Here is a 22,892-nt window from a genome sequence, read left to right as displayed (position 1 = left end):
AAAAAAAGGAAAGTTTCCCAAGGAAGGTGTTGCATGGTGGATTGTGAAATGCATCCCAACTAGATATGCCAAAGATAAATGTGTACCTACTCCATCTCCCAGGACACAGACTACACTTAAGAAGGGAGCCACCATGGCTTTCCTAGTTAACATTAACAGACATCTAAAAGGCAGCTACCCGGTAAACACCACCTACCTTTTTAAAGCATGACTGTATAGAAATGCTAGCCTGTCAACAGGCCATGGTCAGCAAGACTGTATTAAGCTCATTATTCCAAAAATCTGCACATTCTAACTGCTAACCAACACTTGGGAGGAAACTGCTTTACCGTTGAAGCAGAGCATGTGTATCTACAGCCACACATGCTATAAACAGAAAATTATACTTAACTCTCCAAATATCTGTTTGTTTTGGCCAATTTTTTTCTATGATGCACACAGCACATAACAGTAGTCCTATTCTACACTCTACTGTTACCTTTCACTGCGTGAAAACCTATCTAAGCTGAAGTCTTTGCCCATGTGCATTGTGGACTAAAGGAGGAGTGTTGGCACTTCCTGTCCCTTAAAGCTTCTTGAAAGAAAAAATAGTTGTAATAATCACTGTCCAACACTTCATGGCAGGAATATGCAGAGCATGCAAATCTGCACCAGTACACATGCGAGCATGCAGGGTAAGTAACAGTTTCCTCCACCATTGTTTACATTATTATGGACTCATATGTTGCCTCCCTCTTCTTGTTTTATGAGGTAAACCCTTATGTATTTCACTTTTGCAAATGTCTGCTATTGATGGCCTCCAGGGTAGTGGAGTGCTAAGCACATTCACCTCATTGACTGATATTTTGACCGTTTTCAATTATGTAAATGTGCTACTAAACAAATACTATTCTTTGTGTTAAGGCATGTTTCATGTGACCCAGTTTACTGCTCTATATTAAATTACCAAGGATTCCTAGCCTAGTATGTGGAAAGAGTCAAGCATGCTAATCAATGACTAATACAGATACTGGAGAACTGTAGTTACATGTAGGTAACTTATGTGTGATGGATCCTGCACGGAGTGTAAAAAAGGAAAACACATGTTTTTACAGCATTTTTGCTACCATGACCTAGAGTACATAAAGACCTCTATCCACAGACTGAGGTTGTCATCTCAATCTCGCAAAGGTGACATGTGAAAGTACCAAAACCATTACAATCTAATGGAACACAAATGATGATAAAATATGACACCAGCGCTCAACGCTAATACCGAACCATTACACAAAGCAACATTCAACAAAACCCACCATTGCGAAATTCTTTGGTCTTTAAACATTCTGGTTGAAGATCATATTGATGGGCAAACGTGACTTTCTCACGCAGCAGAATAACAAAACTTAATTTTTGTGCAAATAAAATGACGTAGGCCAGGGGTCTCCAACCTTTTCTGTAACAAAAGCTGCCCATGTTGAATGAAAATCCTCCTGAGCTACACATTCTAGTGAACACCCCATCCAGTAGTGACTCCAGTGATCACATCAGTGTATTAGGCAGGGTTTCCAGCAGTAATATAAAAAAGCTTTGAAAATTTGAACTGACATATTACATTGGTAGTACATACAAACCATAGCTGCAAACCCCCTGGCACCGAGGTATAAATATGAGTAATACATCTCTCCAACTCAAATAATAGCTTTAAGCACATTTTGAAAATGCAACTATTTTTTACAGACATAAGCTTATGAGTTGTGAAAATACACACATTTTGTATTGAGTACATGCTTTTTAATTTTAGTTACATATAATAATTCAACCAAGTAGTAGTTTCGATAGTCGTAGGCTGGCCTGCACATAGAAGAGCTTCTCACATTTACCTGGAGAGCTACTGGTAGCTCACAAGCTACTCGTTGGAGACATCTGATGTAGGCGGTCCTTATAAAGCATAAGGCATTGGGAGACACAAACTAAAGTCAGGAAAAGTCTGAGGGTGTATGAGATTATACCCTTCTGTAAAACAAGTCACTGGAGGAAAAACCTCCAACCCTGTGCCCTCTCGACCCACCAGAAAAAATAGGGCATTTTAATATTAAAACACTGATGTAAATTACGGCAATGTTTTATGATTGTTTTACAGTTGATTGGTAGACTTAGAAACCCATCTATGGTTCTTTTAATAGCACGATCAAATGTTTTTGTTTGATCATATAGTTCCAGTGTACACAATTTATAGTGCACTCTGAAAGCTTAAATAATCCTTAGGCCCTGTCACCCATGGGACGCAAGAGAAATTAGAAAAAGTGAAGGATTTCCTCCTCAGCTTTAAGTTTCTAAGGCAAGCAATTTCAGAACCAAATTCCTGTGACAGCAAAGCAAGTTTTCCTTCAGAGAAGCATGGGGCTCTAGGTTTTGGTTGTGAGAAAATAATTGGTATGTGGGTGTGTTTGTGTGTATAGTATGTGCACTGGTAACCTGGGACATTTCCTCTTAATGCATTTGTGGATCAGCTACACCTTGTAGTAGTTAGATGTTTAAACTTTTATCACTTTATTATTTGCAAACATAGCAGAATTATTTTAAAGCATCCTTTAGTAGCCCTTGCCCTTTGCTTGGGCTTCTACACTGCTCTTTCCTTTGCTGTTCTGTGATTTGTTTTTCTCACTTTCTCTAGAATATAGTGACAAGCTGGCTAAGCCAGACCCCCCTAGAAAACAATGAAATGGTGGGAAAGCTGCAGCTCTGTCTGCAGAGCAAGGAAAAGATGCTTCAGGACATTCTGAGAGAGAGAAACCATCAAGCTGTTGAGCACGAGAAGGAATTTCAAGAGCTTCTTAAAACTGTGAGCTCTAGGGATCTCGCAGCTGAAGTAAGTGCCTGCTCCTTCTCCCATTCCCTTCAAAGATGTGTTAATCCTAAAACTTACCTTCCTGCAAATTTCGAAGCTTTCCATGATACATTTTCTAGTTCACTCTATTAAAGCCCCTTTTTCCTTTTTAAATATTTTATGAACATTTAAAGTATCATAATACTTTAAATGTGAACCTAACTGCAAAACAAATTTTACAGTAATAAAAAGAAAGCTAAAAGAGTATGGGAAAATGGTAGAAGGGAAATTGATCTTAATATCCTAAAGTCACTTTACTATGTGTACTCGCTTGGAGAAGATAGTCTGGGGAGTTTGCCCACATAACTTTGAAATTTCAAAGTATCCTAGTGTTTTATTGAACAGGCTCTCCATTGAAGAACATTTGAGCATTTCTTCTTTGAATTCAACTCATGCACCTTTGCTTTTTTCCCACTCCCTTTGAATTAGCTCGTTTACTCCCATGAATGCCTTCACATTCCAAAGTCTCCTCTTATTTCTTTAACATGGAGAGTGGCATTGAAAACAATAACCCATCAACAAACCCGAAGATTCCAACCACATACTGGGTTGATTATTAGAAAATATCCTTTCCAAAGAGGCCTCATGACAGAATAGGAAAATAATGCATTAAACAATCGCTCTACTTCACCCACCTCTCCAGCAATAATCTTACTGTGCAAGATCCAAATTCCTGTATTTTATTGGAACCCAATATGGTGTCAACATGTTTTTTGGTGTATCAGCCTCATCTGCTTATCCAGCCCCATCTTCTGAATTACAGAGTACTATCTGAACCAGGATTGTATATACACCTTTGTGGAAAACAATGAGTTCCAATATGCCCTGTTTGTCTCCAGTCAAACCTCTGAATTTACTTCATTTACCACATTCTTTTGTGCGTCTCAATCAGGCGTTTCATAATCAACATTGTACTTTTATGTCACAGAGGCCACCAAGTGTTGCAAGCATCTTTTCAGAAAAACGTCATTGCTGCTCAGAGTAAAGAGCTCCAATTTTGTTTTTCACGTCCTCTAATCCATTTAACTGGCAGTCATCTCAGTGTTGCTAGATAGATAAAAGACTTGTTTCTCCTTTCAACTATACTTCCATCACTTTTAACTAGGTTTGTTCCACAATGGATCACACACACATACCTCCCAGATGAGATCCTAACCTTCTCTTCAACTTTTTTGTAATTAACACATTTTGTGTTTAGCCTCATATTAACCTTAATGTATCTTGTAGAAAAAGTATTACCCCAACACCAATCTTCAGTTAACACTCAGTGAGCAAACTATCTTAATGCCTCCAAGTACGGAAGTTAGGAAATTATTTTATACACAAATATGAGCTGGCTATGCAAAAATGTCTGCACATTTGTAGCTTGTACAAACGTCTCAGGAAATTCAGTCTGAGAATCAAGCAATACAGTAAGGTTTGGTGCTCCCTTGGTATGGGCAACGAACAACTTGGAGTGCAAAGGCCAGAACAGGAGATTCCCTGTTCGGTGTATAATTATTTAAGAACAATACTGAAACACTCCGAGAAGTCCACAGTAATTAAAGTCTGTTCAATAAAGTGATGAGACGAAGTTGTGATTGAATTCTGTGTGGTTTATTCCTTCCACAATGTTGTACATTCTTAGTGTCTCTTCTTGATAACCAAATACAGAGAGGCAGCCGACACATGTTTTGTCAAAGACTTTCTCAAGGCTACAAAATTATAATTACATGGTCTTACCCCGATGTAATAATGACAATGACAAAGGGATATCATTGGTGACTGTAAGATACCGTCACCACAAAGTGTACAAGAAAACACCCATGTGAACCTAAAAGCCTTTGTTCAGATTCAGGTAAATAGAGAGATAGTCACATTAAAGTTCAAACAAGTCTGTTACCTCTGTGCTCGAGGCCCCAAAGAAGACGCATAGAATATTGTGTGAAGCAAATGAGAAGTAAACGTGATGACACTAGAAAGAAGTACTAGTCTTCACCCAAAAGGAGTACGTGAATACTTATTCAAGGGAGCTATTTTGGCTAGTGCATCTGAAACAACCATCAAAATGGAGCAACAAGTACTTTATACACACCAAAAATTGCAAATACCTGGAATAAGGGGTAAAATGGAAAAATTAAAGATCGAGTGCGACGCAGTATGATGACACTAAAAAGTAAATGAGTTGAGGAAAAATGGAAACCTGTCGTAAAGAGGAGTCTAGCTAAATGTATATATCTATAAGTATAGATGACCCAAAATGCCACAATATATTGCATTGGAGAAATTGCGTCACTGACATTGTAATTGCTAAGCCAATTGGGAAATTGAAAAAGATGGACCTGGTAGGTAGGTTGGGAAGAGTCATTTAATATCAATTAGCGTGATCCCACATAGTTATGAGCAGAAAAGGTACTGACTCTGACCTTGATAAGCCTCCTCAAGGAATGGGAAGAATTACTAGTGGCTTCTTCTTTCGGTATGATGCACATATTGATGAGGGACGCTAAAGGGAAAACCTTTTAAAAGAAATAAGGGTGCTAGAGGAAGAGATCAGGGATGCTAATCTGCCAGAAGTTACAGAAAAGAACTATAGGGTTCTCAAGGAAGTCTTACAGAGTCATCAACTGTACATCAAGGGAAAAAAAGTGCGCCAGTACGGAGGAACGATAATGACTATAGGAATGGCAGAGTCTTTTCATGTACGCATATGTTTGATAATGTTAGGATGAATGTGTCAGAGAAACCCCGTGATATTGTTAGTACTGCTTTGGGGCAATCTACTTCTATGAGTGAATCGGATATGTCTAGTGTGTCCAGTGTTATAAGTGGGGGATCATCCAATTCTGTAGGACAACATACCACTACCCCTATTAATAAATCGTCTTTTTTATTAGAATTTGAGAGGTATCGCAGAGGGAACAAGCAGTCCCAAAAGAGACAAGACACTTACACAAAAACCCAGAAGGGGGCAGAACAGAACTAGGAAAAAAAACAAGAGAGAAAGAAGGGATGACCAAGAAGTCAGCCACACGCAACCAGAAGAATGAACACATATGCATTATACAAGTGATCTTTATGTACCCTGTGACAATGTTGTAGTTGTCAATCTTTCAGATCTCCAGCTTAATGTCCTTCAAATTAAAATACTGAGCAAAGCTCTGGGTTTTGTGCCTACGTCTCTACCTAACTTCACTGATCTACATATCAAACTGTTCAAGTTTATTCATAAAGTGAAACTACACAGGTTTTTTTGAAGAGAAAGGAACACCTATAGTCCCCATACTGCAAGGTACTAGAGAATGCAACAGATCCATCTAGGACATACGGGACATACAGACATTATTATCCACTGTTTACCACAAGAAGCCGCTCCTAGTGTGATAACCCAAAACGAGTTACAGGAACGTCGTAAGTGTGGGCATCTCACAAAAAGTTATGGACTGGTCTCACACACCACCTGGTGTCATGCTTCATCATTGACCAGTCCTCGCCCTCTAAAACCTTCGTTTGATAGAGGGCGGGCATACACTTGACGACAAGGATGCACTTGCTAAATGGTTAAGTGGGGGCCCGTGAGATTGTGAGTGAGGTTAAAAATCATTATAGTGGTCAGAAGTGATTTTAATGTGAATGACAACTATATGATATTAAAAATATGTGTGACGGTATATAGGGTTTTAATGTCCCCTAACCGTCCTATGTGTGGTCAACATGTTTCTGCCAAAAAAGGCCCTGTCGGGTCCGCGGCATTCTTCAGGACCAAAGTATAGGTGAGGGCTCCGTTCTTACCATGTGTTGGTAAGATACTACCACAGCGTGAGTGTGGCAAAGGCCACACTTCACTTCATATGGTGCTTCCAGGGGTGAAGCCTATAAAACAAGGTAAAAAGCAAAATTTATTTAGAACTTATTGATGCGAACGTACCTGTAAACGAAAGGGAAAAAGAGAAAACAATGCATGCATTGAACTCTAAGGGTGAAAAATAGTGTTTTGTGACTCTGTGACACTCTATTTGTGTACACTTATTGTGAGCAATTGCAGCCTGGGAGCAGTGATTACTGCTACCAAACTTACCCTAATCGGTTGGGCAACTTGTTCCAAGGGGGGAGGGAGGGACTTGTGGAGATCCACTGTTATTTTACTTCTGTAGGAAGAAAACACACAGCCTAGTACTTAATCCATGTTTAAAAATAGATGGTATCGTCACACAGACATAATGATGGTTCAACAATGCAATGCAAGCGAATCCCACACCGTCTTATGGCATTCGTTGGCTTGTGGAGATCCACTGTTATGTTAATTCTGTAGGAAGAAAACACTCAGCCTAGTGCTTACTTAATGTTAACAAAGGATGGTATCGTCACACAGACATAATGATAGTTCACAATGCAAGCGAGTCCCATATCATCTTGAAACGGACACTGAAAGAAAGCCAGCTTATAAATAGCAAGGTAATAATACCAAGGTAATGATACACACGCATGCCGTTTCGTCATTCACATCATTCACATCATTCACACCCTTACTGTAACAAGTGGCAGAATGTGCCTGTGTCCTACGCGTCCGCTCCAGCCTCCCGGTAACGAGGACTGGAGATAGCGGGCGCCGCCTTAAATGCGCTGTCAGATTGAATTAATTAGATCGGGGTCTGAAACAGGTGCTGGGTTCCCGGTGTCTAGAGGGCACCGCGCCTGGAGTCCGAATGGTGGAGTGCGCGTGTAAAAAAGACGGGGGAGCTCATTGGTAGCGAGCTGAGGGGTGTGTGTGTAGCGTCCAATCGGATGCGGGGAGATTGCCGTTCTGAGTGCGCGCTGAAGCCTGGTTTGTTTTATCGAGAGGTAGGCGCATTGTAATAGGCGGTGACGTAGGCTCATTGAAGAGCCCGGGGGTGTGTATATTCCGTCCAATGAGGAAGCCGTGGTCGGAAGACGCCGTTGTTAGGGCGTGCTGCAACCTGGCTGGTGTTGATTCGGAAAAAAGGGGATTTGCTCTGTGACGGTGACCGCATCAGATTGAACCAAAGATATATAATGCTCTGCAATCATATTTAATTAAAACGGAGATGCATTATCTTAAAAACCTTACGCCAAAAGAAAGGTCGAAATACCCTGGTAGTCCATGTGTACAGCACTGCTGTAAAGACAAGTTCCCCGATTCCCAGAATGAAAAGGCGGAAAAAACGGGGGAAAAAATGAAAAAAATGAAAAAAAATGGCCCGTAAGGTGGCATGCAGTAAACATGTGCAAGATGCATAATCCCTTAACATCTTTTTACATGCCCTCATTAAATTGAACAAAATAGCGCATGTATAAAGCAATAGTTTTTTTAAAAAAAAGAGGATAAATTCACAAAACTCCCAAATCCCTGTTCAAAAAAATGATAGTTGTGGGGGAGGGGGCACGTTATAGGCATGCAGAAAAAGTTTGCATAATGGCTATTAATTGTAGGGTCATTTTGTGTATTAGGTAAATATAGAGAATGTTAGTATTGGGGCGCACGGAGAATGAGGAGAAACATTGCATATAGTAGTTCTACTGTCAGTATTATCTCCTTGCTTCAATTAGTTAGCTGCAGCCAAGGGATGTCATCATTGAGACCTCTCTCATGAGAGCGTAGGCGGTACACCCAACGTTGTTCCCTCACATGAAGAGCCCTCGTGAGGTCAAACTTCGTTTTCTTCATCACCTCTAGGATAGTCCACTGTAGGTCTGTATCTGTGTGATTTTTCTCAGTAAAGTGTCGTGTTAGCTTGGTGTTAGTTTTTTTGCACCTGATTGTGCTGCGGTGCTCATTGATACGAATTCTCACTTTCCTCGTAGTCATTCCTACATATTGAAGTTGGCAAGGGCATGTCAGTAGATATATCACATTATCCGTGTTGCAGTTGCTAAAAGATTTCAGTTGCCACGGTCTGTTGGTTCCAATGTCCACTGATTTAGTGTTCTTAGTAAGATTGCACGACTGGCAACCGCCACAAGAAAAATGGCCAACCACTGGTGGCTGATCCCAGAGTCTTAGTTGGTCTGTATTCTCATGTGTGTTCATCTGGGCATGTACTAGTTCGTCTCTGAGATTCTTATTCCGTTTGTACGCGAACAGTGGTGGTTCCCAATGTTTTCCTGTGCTGTTAAGTATGTGCCATCTTTTTTGGATGATCTTCTGGACTGAATTTGAGATTGGGGTGAAAGTAGTGACGCAGACCGGTCTGTTGGTTTTCTCCTTTTCCACGTTTTCCAGAAGCGCCTCCCTTGGGTTGTTTCTGGCTCTTTTGTTAGCTTTTTTCACTAGCTTCCTCGGATAATGGCGTTCAACCAGTTTTTTCTCAAGTTGTTCCGCTTGTTCAGTGTAAGTCTCTTTCTCGGAGCAGTTTCTCCTAATACGGAGGAACTGGCCCACTGGTAAGTTCTGTTTTAGGGCTTTAGGATGGTAGCTCTCATAGAGGAGTAAGCTATTTTTGTCGGTGGGTTTGTTATGAACTTTAGTTATGATCCCCTCACTTGTGAGTGTTATGTCTAGATCCAAGAAGATGGCGTGGTTCTTCTTGATAGTGTGAGTGAATTTTAGATGGCTATCTTGACGATTCACCCACTGGACGAAGGCCGTGGCGTTCTCTTCTGTTCCATTCCATACAATCAAGACGTCATCTATGTAACGTTTCCAGATCTTTATGTGATTTCTGAATGGATTGGCTGCATTATTGATGAAATCATCTTCAAACTGTTGGACATACATACAGGCCAGGCTGGGAGCAAATGTGCTCCCCATCGAAGTGCCTGTTATTTGGTGGTAAATGACCTGTTCGAATTCGAAGAAGTTTTCTGTGAGTGCCAGCTCTGCACATTCCATGATAAAATGTTGGGGGGTAACATAATCCCACTCCCTGTTTAAGATGATGTTTTCTACCACCTCCAATGTTCGTCGTTGCGGAATGCTGGTGTACAGGGCTTCAATGTCCATGGTTATAAGCCAGTCACTTGTGGTATCAATCTCCAGGTCTCTTAGGAGGCATAGGACGTCTTTTGTGTCCTTAAGGTATGATTGTGTTTCCTTGACAATGGGCCGTAGGAACCAATCGCAAAATTGGGACAAAGGTTCTAAAACTGATCCGATGCCAGAGACGATTGGTCTGCCTGGTGGTGGCATGCGTCCCTTGTGGATCTTGGGTAAGATGTAGAAGCGCGGCATCCTCGGTTCATCATTGATTAAGAACTCCGCTTCGTGTTTCGTGATCCAATCGTGACCTAGAGCTTCCTCCACCATGCTCTTGATTTTGATCATAATTGGGCCCGTGAGGTCCCTTTGATGTATAGCGTAGCTGTTTGTGTCTGCTAGCAGTCTCATGCACTCATCTCGGTACATCGCGAGGTCCATCAGAACAGTCGCGCCCCCCTTATCCGCCGGTTTGATGACGATATCCTGGTTGTTTTTCAGTGCCAGTAAAGCCGTCCGTTCCTTCCCTGAAAGGTTATTAAACCCTTTAGTGTTGAGGTGATCAAGATTTTCTATATCATTCAACACTGCTCGTTCAAATGTTAATATTTGGCACGAGATGCTCTGGTTGGGTGGTTGGAAGGTAGACTTTTTGCGCAACCCTGTGGATTTTCTTTTATCTTCCTCCATTTCTGGCGTGTCTCCGAAGAAGTCTCGGAGCTTAAGTTTACGAAAAAACTGGGCCAATTCCACATTAAGAGTGAAAGGATCATTTTTAGGGGTCGGAACGAAACCTAAACCTTTGTTTAGGATGGTTTCTTCATCAGGTGTTAGGGTGTATGTGCTGATATTAACGATGTTGGTTAATCCCTGCTTGTTGAGGGCATCTCCGTTCTCCCTCTGCTCCTGGTTGTTACTCCTTGCGGCGGTTGTTGGTCTTCCCACTGGACCCTTGTATTTCTTCTTTTTTGTCTCCCCCGCCCTCTGCCTCTGCCCTGGAATAAAAAAGGCGGTGGGCCTGGATGGTAACCAAAGCCTGGTGGAAAATACGGCTGTTGCCAAAAGCCGAAGGGGGGTGGTTGGGGTGGTTGTTGTGGAGGAGCCTGCATCATGGGTTGGTATCCGGGCGGTTTGACATAGTGTGGTCCCGAGCCTTCGTCGCTACTGGTGTCGCTCCTCTCTTCTCCAGAGCTAAATGTCCAGTTTTGGGGCGTCGGACGGAAGCGTTGTTTCCTCCCTGATTGTTGTGGGATTGGTTTGTTGTAATGTTCATCTGTCACATATGGGTAGACTGTTTCTTTGCTAAATTTTTGCACATCTTTTTTCAATTTAGTCAGCTTGGATTGTGTTAGGTATTCCTTATACTCTGAGTGGTCTTTGTTAATTTCTTCTAGTTTCTTTTTGAAAAGTGAGAGTTGCACTGTAGTTTTTAGTTTGCTTTCACTTTGTTGGATCTCGACCAGGAGAGCATCTGCTAGTTGTCTCGCAGTGTTGATGATGAGAATTAACCAATCTTTCGTGCATTTCCACGCGATGCTGGACCAATTGGTTCTAAATTCTTTATTATTAAGGAATAATCTGGGTTCGTTAGTGACAATCAATCCCCTGGGTGCTGTATTTTTTCGGAGGTATTCAGTCATAAACGCCCCATGCAGGGCTGTGCGGATTTGTTCTTTTTTCTTTGAGGATAGTGCTACCCACTCGTCTGAATTCTGCACTGTTTGTGTCACTATTGTCTCTGCTAACAGGGATGGTGTGTTTAAGATCTCCGCCAGGACCTCTTCCCCGAATGAAAGTTCGGTATCCATGTTTGGTGATTAGGGTGATGTTAAGGATAATCCTTAGGTCTGTCCTTAATTTGAAAGGACAGTTTCTAGAGCCAAACGTGGCTATAGTGATTTTTCTGTTTACAAAGATCTGTATAACAGAATATATCCCTTGTACTGGGACAGTTACCCCTTAATGTGTTCCCACAGCCATCAGCTGTACGAAAGGTAGCACACACAAAGTCTCCACTGGATCTGTGGAGGAGGGAACTAGAGGCATAGGGGTTCTAGGAGCTGGCAGCCTCCACTACAACTGTTTACCACAAGAAGCCGCTCCTAGTGTGATAACCCAAAACGAGTTACAGGAACGTCGTAAGTGTGGGCATCTCACAAAAAGTTATGGACTGGTCTCACACACCACCTGGTGTCATGCTTCATCATTGACCAGTCCTCGCCCTCTAAAACCTTCGTTTGATAGAGGGCGGGCATACACTTGACGACAAGGATGCACTTGCTAAATGGTTAAGTGGGGGCCCGTGAGATTGTGAGTGAGGTTAAAAATCATTATAGTGGTCAGAAGTGATTTTAATGTGAATGACAACTATATGATATTAAAAATATGTGTGACGGTATATAGGGTTTTAATGTCCCCTAACCGTCCTATGTGTGGTCAACATGTTTCTGCCAAAAAAGGCCCTGTCGGGTCCGCGGCATTCTTCAGGACCGAAGTATAGGTGAGGGCTCCGTTCTTACCATGTGTTGGTAAGATACTACCACAGCGTGAGTGTGGCAAAGGCCACACTTCACTTCATATGGTGCTTCCAGGGGTGAAGCCTATAAAACAAGGTAAAAAGCAAAATTTATTTAGAACTTATTGATGCGAACGTACCTGTAAACGAAAGGGAAAAAGAGAAAACAATGCATGCATTGAACTCTAAGGGTGAAAAATAGTGTTTTGTGACTCTGTGACACTCTATTTGTGTACACTTATTGTTGCTGCCAGAGCAGGAGGAAAGATGGAGTCTCTCCCGTTTAAGGCCTACCAGGCCTGAATGCAGCACAGCTCCATTAGATACCCTTACTACAGAACATATTACCCCTAATGCTAACGAATCTATCCCCTAGGATATGTATGCAAACCCTGATCTATGGGGAAGAACACAGGATCATGTTGAAGTGCCTAATAAATAGGCTCTATACACTACTCTAACCCTTAGACTTGAATGGAAAGAGACTGAAGTCACATTAGGCCTCCCTTAACACGGGAAGGCCGGGAAAATCGGGCAGTACATTCCACCCTTGACTTCAGTCTATTATACATTCAATAAACATGACTAACATCGGTGGAGGAATAACATCTCTCCCGTTTAAGGCCTACCAGGCCTGAATTCAACACAGCTCTATGAAATAACCTCACTATAGGGCAAATTATCCTCAAGGCTAACGGATCTATCCCCTAGGATATGTATGCAAACCCTGATCTATGGGGAAGAACACAGGATCATGTTGAAGTGCCTAATAAATAGGCTCTATACACTACTCTAACCCTTAGACTTGAATGGAAAGAGACTGAAGTCACATTAGGCCTCCCTTAACACGGGAAGGCCGGGAAAATCGGGCAGTACAGTGACCGAGAATACGGTACCCACAGACCTCGAGGGTCATGTACCCAGAGGTCGGCACACCGCAGTTTCCCAGTCTTTTTAGTTTGTTCTCCGACCATCATGGTCTTCCAATGGGCGGCAGGATACGCCATCACCTGCACCAATGGAGGTTGTTAACATTCGACCCCTGGGTTCTCCAGATAGTCTGAAAGGGCCTCATCTTCTCTTTAATGACTACCCCTCCACCCATGCCACCCACTTGCAACAGGCTGATGAAGGACCACATCTCTTTGCTTCACCAAGAAGTGGCGGCTCTCCTGGCTGAGGGATCTGGCATCAGAAGTAGGTTGTGGTTATTCCTGCTTCTTTCTGGTGCCCAAAAAGGATGAGAGCCTTCATCCTATCCAAGACCTGTGCCCTGTTAATTTCTTACTGAAGAAGGAGAAATTGTAAATGCTTACATTTGCTCAAGTCCTGTCTGCCTTGGATCCGGGAGACTAGATGGTACATTGGACTTGCAGGACGCATACTTCCACATTCCCGTCCTGCCTGCCCTCAGACGTTACCTACAATTCATGGTAGGCCACAAGTACTTTCAGTTTGGGGTGCTCCCCTTTGGCCTTACCAGCGCCCCTTGAGTGTACATTAAGGTGATAGCACTGGTTGCAGCTCATCTTGGGAGATCCTGGGTGCCAGTTTATCCCTATCTGGATTACTGGCTGTTGAAGGAGGGCTCGCCTCAGAAGGTCTCCCACCTCCAGACTAAGTAGGACCCCTGCACTCGCTGGGGGTTCACTATCAACCTGCCAAAGTCACACTTAATCCCTTCCCAGATGCTCCAGTTCATTGGAGGTTCAGTTTAGTGCTTATCCTCCCAAACAGCGAGTTTGGGATATTCAGGCTATGATACAGATTTTTCAGCCTCTATCCTTGGTTTCAGTGAGTCTCACTAAGGCTGCTGGGCCTCATGGACTCCTGCATCCTGTTAGTGACACTTGCCAGTTGGGCCTGTAGTTCCAGTGGGCCCAGCACCGGGGGAATCTCTCCAACATGGTCCAGATCTCGGAGGGCACTGCAAAAGATCTACAGTGGTGGCTGATAGACTGCCATTGGGTTAGCAGTAGAATCCTCTCCCTATCTCAACTAGATCTGATGTTAGTGACAGATGTGTCACTCCTAGGATGGGGCACCCATCTGGGAAAGGTGGAAATCGGAGGACTCTGGTCCCCGGCGGAATCCGAACTCCACATCAACCTGTTGGCGCTCTTTGCAATCCACTTGGCATTGAAATCCTGTCTACTCTTCATCAAGAGAAGGCTAGTGCAGGTGTTCATGGACAGCACCACTGCCATGTGGTACTGCAACAAACAGGACAGGATGGGGTCGTGGACCCTCTGCCAAGAGGCCTCGTGTCTCTGGACATGGCTGGAACATAAGGGCATTTCCATGGTCAACACCTGCCAGACTATCCTAACGCTAGAGTAGACAAACTCAACCGACTATTCCCAGCGGACCATGAAAGGCATCTCCAACCGGCGGTGGTACAAGGTCCCTTTCAGCACTGGGAAAGCCTTAGTTAGATCTGTTCGCTGTCAGCACTTCTGTGTGTTGAAGTTTCCAAGGCTCCTCTCTCTCTGAGACTCTTCATCTTGAGTGGAGCTCAGGCCCATTTACGTCTTTCCGTCGATACCACTCCTGCCCATAGTTCTCAAGAAGATCGGGAACGACCAGGCCCAAGTCATCCTTGTGGCTCTGGACTGGGCTCGGAGAGTCTGGTATCCCGAGCTCTTGAGCCTGTCCATTGGTCCTCCGTTCAGGCTGTCCCTTCGGGAGGATCTTCTGTCACAGCAGCATGGGAGGGTTCACAACCTGGCTCCACCTTCATGTGTAGAGATTGAGCAGCAACAGTTGACAGCTGTTGATTTTCCCCCTGAAGTCTTTGATGGTATTTTGACAGCTCAGCGTCCCTCCACCAAAACAGTATACACTTGCTGTTGGAGCAAGTTTGTGGCAAGGTTTAAAACCGAACAGGTTGACCCCTTATGTACTATCTCTGCTTTTCTGTTACTGCCAGATCAGCCCTCCCTTTTCAAGACCCCTATTGTAAATTGGTTTCTTAAAGATTTGCATCACCTTTGCTCCTACTCCCTTTGTTATGCCTCAATGGGACCTTAACCTGGTTCTTACCTTTCTAATGGGCGCTTTGTTTGAGCCACTTCATACCTGCCCTCTTAAGCTTTTCACCATCTAGGTGGCCTTTCTGTTAGCAATAACATCTGCCCGGAGGGTCAGTGAACTGCAGACGTGGTCTCCTCAGCCTCCATACTTGTCTTGGCTCCCAGACAAGATGGACTTTAGCATCCTCTTGACGAAGGCGGTTACCCCTTTCCATGTAGGTCAATCCATCACCTAGCCTACCTTTTATGCTCTGCCTCATCCCTGTAAGGAAGAGGATAGACTCCACCGGCTGGACCCTACAATAGCGGCGTGGTTCTACCTTGACTGCACAACACCATTCTGGGTGGCCTTCTCTGGTAGAGACTCCATCTAACCTCTGATTCTTTACCAACCCAACCATCTTCCCTTCTGTGAGAACAGATTATAGGTACAGTGCTGTTCCCTCTTTCAGGGTCCTGGTGCCACACACCAGTGGTTAGTGTTCATTGTGACTTTGCACTTCTGACATGCAAAGTCGTGAAAACAAAACTGACAGCGTGCCTGGGTGGTGCCTATAAAGGCACCGTGCACATCACTTCCTGCATGTACGATGCTGACGATGCCATGCTGAGCCAAACGGTGCCACCCACCCATGCGCAGGGGCACTGCTCATGAAAAAAATTGTCTGATGCCTTGGGATAATTCTAAGGAAAATTATCTTCAGCTAGATAGTCTCTACCAGATTAGGCGTTAACGAAGATAAGTTACTTGTTCTTTTAGAACTTTTGTGTGAACCAAATCAATGATTTAACCAAGGATTGTTGCATCAAGCTTTGCCAGCTTTGTAAAACATGTTGCTATGTTTGTTTGGAATCCTACAAAATTGTAGGGGACCTAATAAACTTTCACACGGCTTGCCATTGGCTTTCATGGTTTGCTTTTGAATTGCCCCTTGCTCAACTTCAGCTGTTACATAATGCTTCAATGTGGCTTAACTCCTAAAAATGGACCAAGGCTTTTTTTTTAAAGGAAATCAATTTATAGGTAAACTGTGAAAACCAAGATCAGTTTCAAAATATTGACATCCGTCTACAAAAGTCTTTAAGGCATGGGTCCTCGTATTGTAAGCAAAAAAACCCAGAAAATATCTGCCTTCCAGGTTTTACGATCCTCAACAGAAAATGCAAATCACTACTACGTCAGAGCTTTTCTGTAGTTGTTCCTAGGTGTGGAAAAAAACTCCTTATACATATGTGGTTATTAATGCAATCTTTACTTTTCTTTTACATATTCTGTAACTATTTTCCGTCTTTCACCTTCAGGCAACTCCGTGTAATGTAACGCACAGCTTAGATAAAAATTAAATGCAAGTTACGTTAACTAGAGAAACGAGCCACAGACTAGCGGAGCCGCAATGCAAAGTTGCATTTGCAGCCCTTAGCCCCCAGATGGCAAGGCCAACTCCGGTACCTACAAGGCAGGCGTGGTGCTGCCGAAACTGAATGTAGCCCTGTGCCCAGGGTGGAAAGGGGCATTGGCATCAGCTTAGCTCTGAAGATTTAAAGGGGCTTCGAGTGAGGCAGATGTAGCCAGACGCTGCTGAGTGTGTGCACTGGAGGTCCTGCAGAGGCGGCCTGGCTAGAGCCCCGGTGTGCTCCGCTCGCACCACTAAATAGTATAGGGTGTAGGAAAGTAGGATCTGCTTCTTATTGTTACCCCCACTTTTTGCTTGATGTCTCACTGTTTTTGACTAGTCTGGCTGGGATCCTGCTAATCAGGACCCCGGTCTATCTGCTTCCTCCCTTAAATTGTCATCTATGTACTTTGGTACACTTCAGATTGGATACTGGGGTACCCTTATCAGTCCCTAATATATGGTACCCATGTACCCAGGGCATAGGTACCCCAGAGGCCTCCCATGGGCTGAAGCATGTATTATGCCACCCATGAGAGGCCATGCAAAGTGGAACTACAGGTCTGCTACTGCAACCTGAGTAAGACTGGTGCTTGCACCACTTACTTTATATATAGGTGCACTATGTCTATAGGTCACTACACTTACATCTATAAGTCACCCCTAAAGCCGGCCTTATCAATCCTGAAGGCAGGGTGCTGGGTTTTTATTGAGAGGGTGCCCCTGCATGAGCAGAGCCTCTCGGCAGCCTTCGGAGACAATTCTCCCAGGTTGTCTGTGACTCAGCCGGACATAAAGGTAGAGGTGTATTATGACCTCGTGGTACATGCTGTCTTGAAAACGGCTGCTTAGAAACATATCGTGTTTGGTATCAAGCACCTTGGAATCATATCTCCACACCTGTAACCGGTATGGAAGGTATGATTCTACCCTTCTGAAGCGAGCTTCGTGGGGTCGCTGGTCTATCCGGTGCCAGCCTTTTCGACCCAGTCAGCACAAAATGGATGCTGCTGACCAGAGACACATTTCTGCCCTCCTGGCTGAGACAAGCTCCAGCATAGGAAGGCAGCACAATAGGCATCCTGTCACAGGGAGGTGTGACCACCTCCCAGACAGGATTTAGTGTATGAGGGCTGGGTGGGTGCACTCTGAGAGTGCCTAAAAGTCTGCACTTAAGGGACATTTGGTGTCCCTGTGCATAGTCCAGCTCAAACCAGTTCTGGGAGCCATTGGCTCCTGATCTGGCGCGAAACTGGACAAAGGACATGGGTGTAACCACCCCTCTGTCCTGACCCTCCCCTAGGAGGGTCCCCCGAATCAGTCCAACCTCCTCCAGTGGGTACAAAAGGGCTTACCTGGCTGTAAGACTTTAGATTTTACGTGGACAAGATTCTACAAGAAGAAACCACTGACCTTCGACCATCTGGATACTCTGGACTTCGCTGGACCTCGACTGGGCCAGACTTCGTCCCCCTTTCCATCCAAAGCTTTGTCTGTGCCCTTGCTCCATTCAGGCTCCATGCAGAACCTGTGGTGCACTAAGGACAACTGAAGATCCTCCCTTGGAGTGAAGGAGTCACTCCCCTGTGTTTGCAGGTACCATAACGCAACTCACTGGTCTGCTGCTCCTGAGCTCCTGCGGACTCTGAAGGTCCCTGAGGTCGATCTGCCCTCTCAGCAAGTTTGAGGCCAGTATCCCTCGTGGGGCCTGCATAACCCAAACCCCTGTGCACCGCGTTCTTTTGCAGTTGCATATGCTTGTTGGCAATTCCCGCGCTTGTGCATTGGACTCCGTGTAGTCCTGACCCTGAGCAGTATTTGCACCAAAGAACACCAAGTACTCCGTGGGCTGGTACTTTGCAATCTGGCTTGAGATCCCCTCGCAACTCCTAGTCATTTGGCCTGTGGGTCCTCCCGAGGGTCATCTTGATTTCTGTTGGGCTTTCCAGGTTGTTCCAGACGTGCCCTGACTCTCCATTGCTTGGTGAGTCCCCTGGACCTTGCTGGTCCACACCGGCACCTGCTTGCCCTCCCTGCGTGGGTTACTTTTGCCAAGGCTTGTTGGTGCTCCAGCCGGACACCGACCCCTCAGCACTCGAAATCCTTCGTGGCACAGCTCACCTTTGCCTCCTGGTCCTAGGGGCTGCAGCGTCAAGCATCCCTTCTTCGCATCTGAAGCACCCGACATAGGTGGGCATTCGTCTACCAAGCCCCTGGTCACTCTGAAGTGACCCAGAATCTGTCCCCTCTGCATTCAGGTTCCTTCCCTCCAGAATTCAGGCTTGGATTCCACCGGACCCGTTTCACCTTCACGACAGCAGTACTTCTTCACAGCCCTTCATTGAGAAAGATGGCGATTTCCGACACTACTCCAGACCTATGCACCTGGCTCCTTTGGGATAGGTAACTACGGTATCCACGGGTTTGGTGGCGCTCCAACCACTTAAGTTCCAAACGGTTTGCTCGAAGTCCTCCTAGAAGGGTCCTTAAGCTTTAAAACCTTTACCGTGGCTTCCCCATAGAATTGTACCAAGCCCACGGTTGTGTTATCACACTGCACCTGTCCTCGGTTGGGTCCCTATCTACTCGCCTTGGGTGGTTCCTTGGGGTCCCAGCGATTCTACGTGCTCTAGACCTTGTCTTGACTCAAGTTGTGATTGTTATACCACTGTTTCAGTATATGGTTTGGTCTCCCCCTGGAGCCCACAGTGTATTGTGCTACTTACAACTGTTCTAATGATCTCGTATTGTGTGCTTGGTGTTCTATCCTCATGTAGAGGATACTAGAGAGTGTTATATTGATACATACATATTTTTATATAAACTACTGTGTGGTTCTCCCTTCATTTAGTCAATATAGAAGGTGATATTCTGGTAAAACAAGCTGCTTTACATTCCTTCAAGATTAAGCCTGAAGGCTGCTCTCCACAGCTACCACTAGGATAGCTTTCTAAAGGTTACCTTTGACCTCATACATTATAAGGATCATTTGGACTGGTGCAAGGTGCCCACTTTAATTAGTGGACAGCATATACCAGGCCAACTTCTCACATAGGGTCCATCCTAAGCTGCTCACCGTTTAACCCTTGCTGTTTTCTCCGGGTGCAATCGGCCTTTTTCGTCGCTTCTCCTTTGCCTCAGTAGCCTGCATAGACCCAGGCACTTTAGAGGACACAGGAGACCTAGGCAGAGCGAATTGCGCCTTCCTGATTCAGACCCAGAGAGACTGCCCTGGTGGTACAGGTTGGTGTCTTTACTTTTCTTGGTTTGCCTCTGTTTTTTGCGCCCGTGCAGAGGGACGTGGTGAAAGGAGCGAGGAAGCGGTGGAGGAACTGCCGGATGATCTATCGTGGTCAGCTGAGGCAGGTCGAAATTCACAGGTGCCTCTCTGTGTGCTCCTTGTGTGTCTTTATCTTCACCTTCACCTTTTAGTAAAAGTTAATTTGAATTGATGGAGTTGTTGAAAAGACCTGCTGCTGCAGAGAGGAGGAGAAGGAAAAGCCGGTGTCAGGTGTAAGTGGCATTTTCGCCAAGCATGCATCTGTGGATAAGCTGGACAAGTTGAAGAGAAATTCTTACAAGGAGGTTGGAAGGTTGGAAGAGACCTTCTAGGTGTCTGTGTTTTGGTCGTACAATTGCTGCCTGAGGCTCTATTGGTCCTATTGCTTCTCACATTTGCACCCCTAAACTGTTATAAACCATCCGTCGCAAAAAGCCCCAAGTCCATTTGTCTCTTCTGAAGTCCCACCCCTCTGTGTTGTCTTTGTTTTCAAAAAAGGGGAGAAGTGCAGGAAACAACAAGGAGCTGGTGAAGTCTGCAGGCGTAAGCAAGGAAGATGAGTTGCCGTTAGTTATGGTTGTTTCTCAGGGAGCAGTTCTGTGTCGGATCATACAGAACCCAGTGTAGCCGCTTCCCTAAAGTCAGCTTTTCGAGTTGTGTCCCTCGGGGGAATTAGGAGAAGCTGCAGAAGTGGTGGAAGAAATAGACATTGAAGTAGTAAACACTGTTGCTGAGACTAATATAGAGTCTAATTCTGTGGATATCAAGATGGTCTCTCTGCCTGTGTCTGTGCCTAAGAGCCCTGCAAAACGTTGCAAACAAGTTAGCAATGTTTCCATCCTTGAAAGAGGACTCTCGCATGATTCATGGTGAACTTTACTGTGATGTGCATAGTGGTGACCCTGATGTATTGGAGGACTACTCCTTACCGGAGATTGCAACTCTCATGGAGAAAAATCAAGTTATGGAAGCTAATTTAAAGTCCACTGTTGTCTCTGATATGGTCTTGAGTCCACCTTTAGACTGCCCTCCTAGTCGTCCCTCATTACCAGCTCTATATAGCAGTACTCCTTCTTTGAGGGTCGTCCTTCTAAGCTTAATTGAACATCTGAACCTCTGCTTGCAGGTCAGGCAGCTCCCCACGCTGCACAGCACCACCTGTGTGTCCGTGCCTCTCCCCTTGCTGCTGCTGACGCTGCCATAAGTTCACCGCTCCCCGTGACTTGTCTTGCTCTTTTTTGTGCCTGTCTTATATTGTTTTATTTGTTGCCTGATTATTGCCTCTTTTTCCCCATTGCTGTTTTACTTGTTGCCCCCCTTTTTCCTCTGTACCCCGTTCCCGCCGCTGCTTCCCTGCGGCCCCGCCCCCTCGCTCGCCCACTTGCCGCCCCGCTCCCACCTGCTCCTCCCTCACACCTCCCCTTATATGTCGGCCGCTGCGTGGCTGTGCGCAGCGGGCACGCCACTGGCGCGCCGTAAGTGCACCTATGGCAAGCCCATCCGCGCCTGGACCGCGCCCAGCACCAGAACCCCTGGCCCCCTCATATGCCACGATGCCCGACTCCGCTACGATGCCAGCACCCTCCACGCACTCAACCCCGGACGAGAACACACCTGCTACAAGGCCACCCCGAAGCGCACCCAAGGACCCTTCACCTGCCGGAACTGCAGCTTCACCAGCATCCGTCCCGTCAAACCACCGCCCAGGAAAGACCCCAACTACCTCAGATGCATCCTCCTTACACCCGCTGCGCCCGCAAACAACTCTGGGACCTACTTGACTCTACCTCCCCAGACGTCGCCTTCCTGACGGAGACCTGGCTGAACCACACCTCAGCACCCGACATCGCCATAGCCATCCCGGAAGGCTACAAGATCACCCGTAGGGATCGCACCAACGGAGTAGAAGGAACACCCTCAGAGTCTCGGCCGTCACCGACGACACCCTCAGCACCGCTGAACACCTGCACTTCCAGATCCACACCGACCCCAACATCACCCTCGTCTACAGACCCCCCGGACCCCAACCACAGTTCAGCGACTCCATCGCTGACTTCATCATCACACACGCCCTCGCCTCCACGGATTACATCCTCCTCGGGGACCTGAATTTCCACCTCGAGAACAACAACGACACCAACTCCACCACCCTGATTGACAACCTCACCAACCTCGGACTCAAACAACTCGTCACAACACCCACCCACGCCGCCGGCCACACGCTCGACCCCAACTTCTCTGCAAGCCCCCAAGTCTCCTTCAGCCACACCATCGAACTCCACTGGACCGACCATCGCTGCATCCACTTCACCTTCAGGAAGCCCACCGCACCCAACAGATGCCTTGCCGCGGCTGGAGCAAAGTCACCGATGACCAGCTAACCACCACCCTCGCCCAGAGCCCACCTGCCGACTCCACCGACCCCGATATAGCCGCCCGCAACCTCAGACAATGGATCCACGACTGCGCCAAGACCCTCGCCCCACTCAAGAAACCCTCCTACAGTCACTCCAGCAAGAAAGCCAGCTGGTTCACCGAAGACCTCCAGGCCTCCAAATGGACATGCCGAAAACTGGAGAAAAACTGGCTCCGCGAACGAACACCGGACAACTACGCAGCCCACAAGAACGCCACCCGCAAACATTATCACCTCATTAGGGCTCATTCAAAGACCGCCTAGACAACAACACACACAACAGCAAAGAGCTCTTCAACTTCGTGAAGGAACTCGCCAACCCCAGCTCCAACATCAACGACATCCCACCCTCACAAGACCTGTGCAACTCGCTGGCCACCTTCTTCCAACGCAAGATCACCAACATCCACGACAGCGTCAATGCCACGACCACCCCGACAACCACTGAGACCTCCACCCCCTCGACCACCACCCGC

At 45.7% G+C, this 22,892-nt stretch overlaps 1 protein-coding gene across 11 annotated transcripts in view; it reads left to right on the top strand.

Moving 5' to 3' along the window:
* PDE4DIP (phosphodiesterase 4D interacting protein) overlaps positions 1-22,892 on the top strand; it is a 1,321,554-nt gene that overhangs the window by 541,162 nt on the left and 757,500 nt on the right. For 9 of the 11 annotated variants that reach the window (XM_085654823.1, XM_085654822.1, XM_085654821.1 and 6 more), the window contains one exon: positions 2,654-2,848. The exons of the other annotated variants lie outside the window; for them this stretch is intronic. In XM_085654823.1, coding sequence (XP_085510949.1) covers positions 2,654-2,848 — 195 coding nt within the window. The remainder of the gene's footprint in view (positions 1-2,653; positions 2,849-22,892) is intronic. 11 annotated transcript variants of the gene reach the window in all.

The sequence above is a fragment of the Triturus cristatus genome, chromosome 4_1 (genome assembly GCF_964204655.1).
Source record: "Triturus cristatus chromosome 4_1, aTriCri1.1, whole genome shotgun sequence".
NCBI classification, from domain to species: domain Eukaryota; kingdom Metazoa; phylum Chordata; class Amphibia; order Caudata; family Salamandridae; genus Triturus; species Triturus cristatus.
The sequence above is the reverse complement of the archived record's forward strand: the minus strand, read 5'-3'. Positions and strand labels throughout refer to the sequence as shown.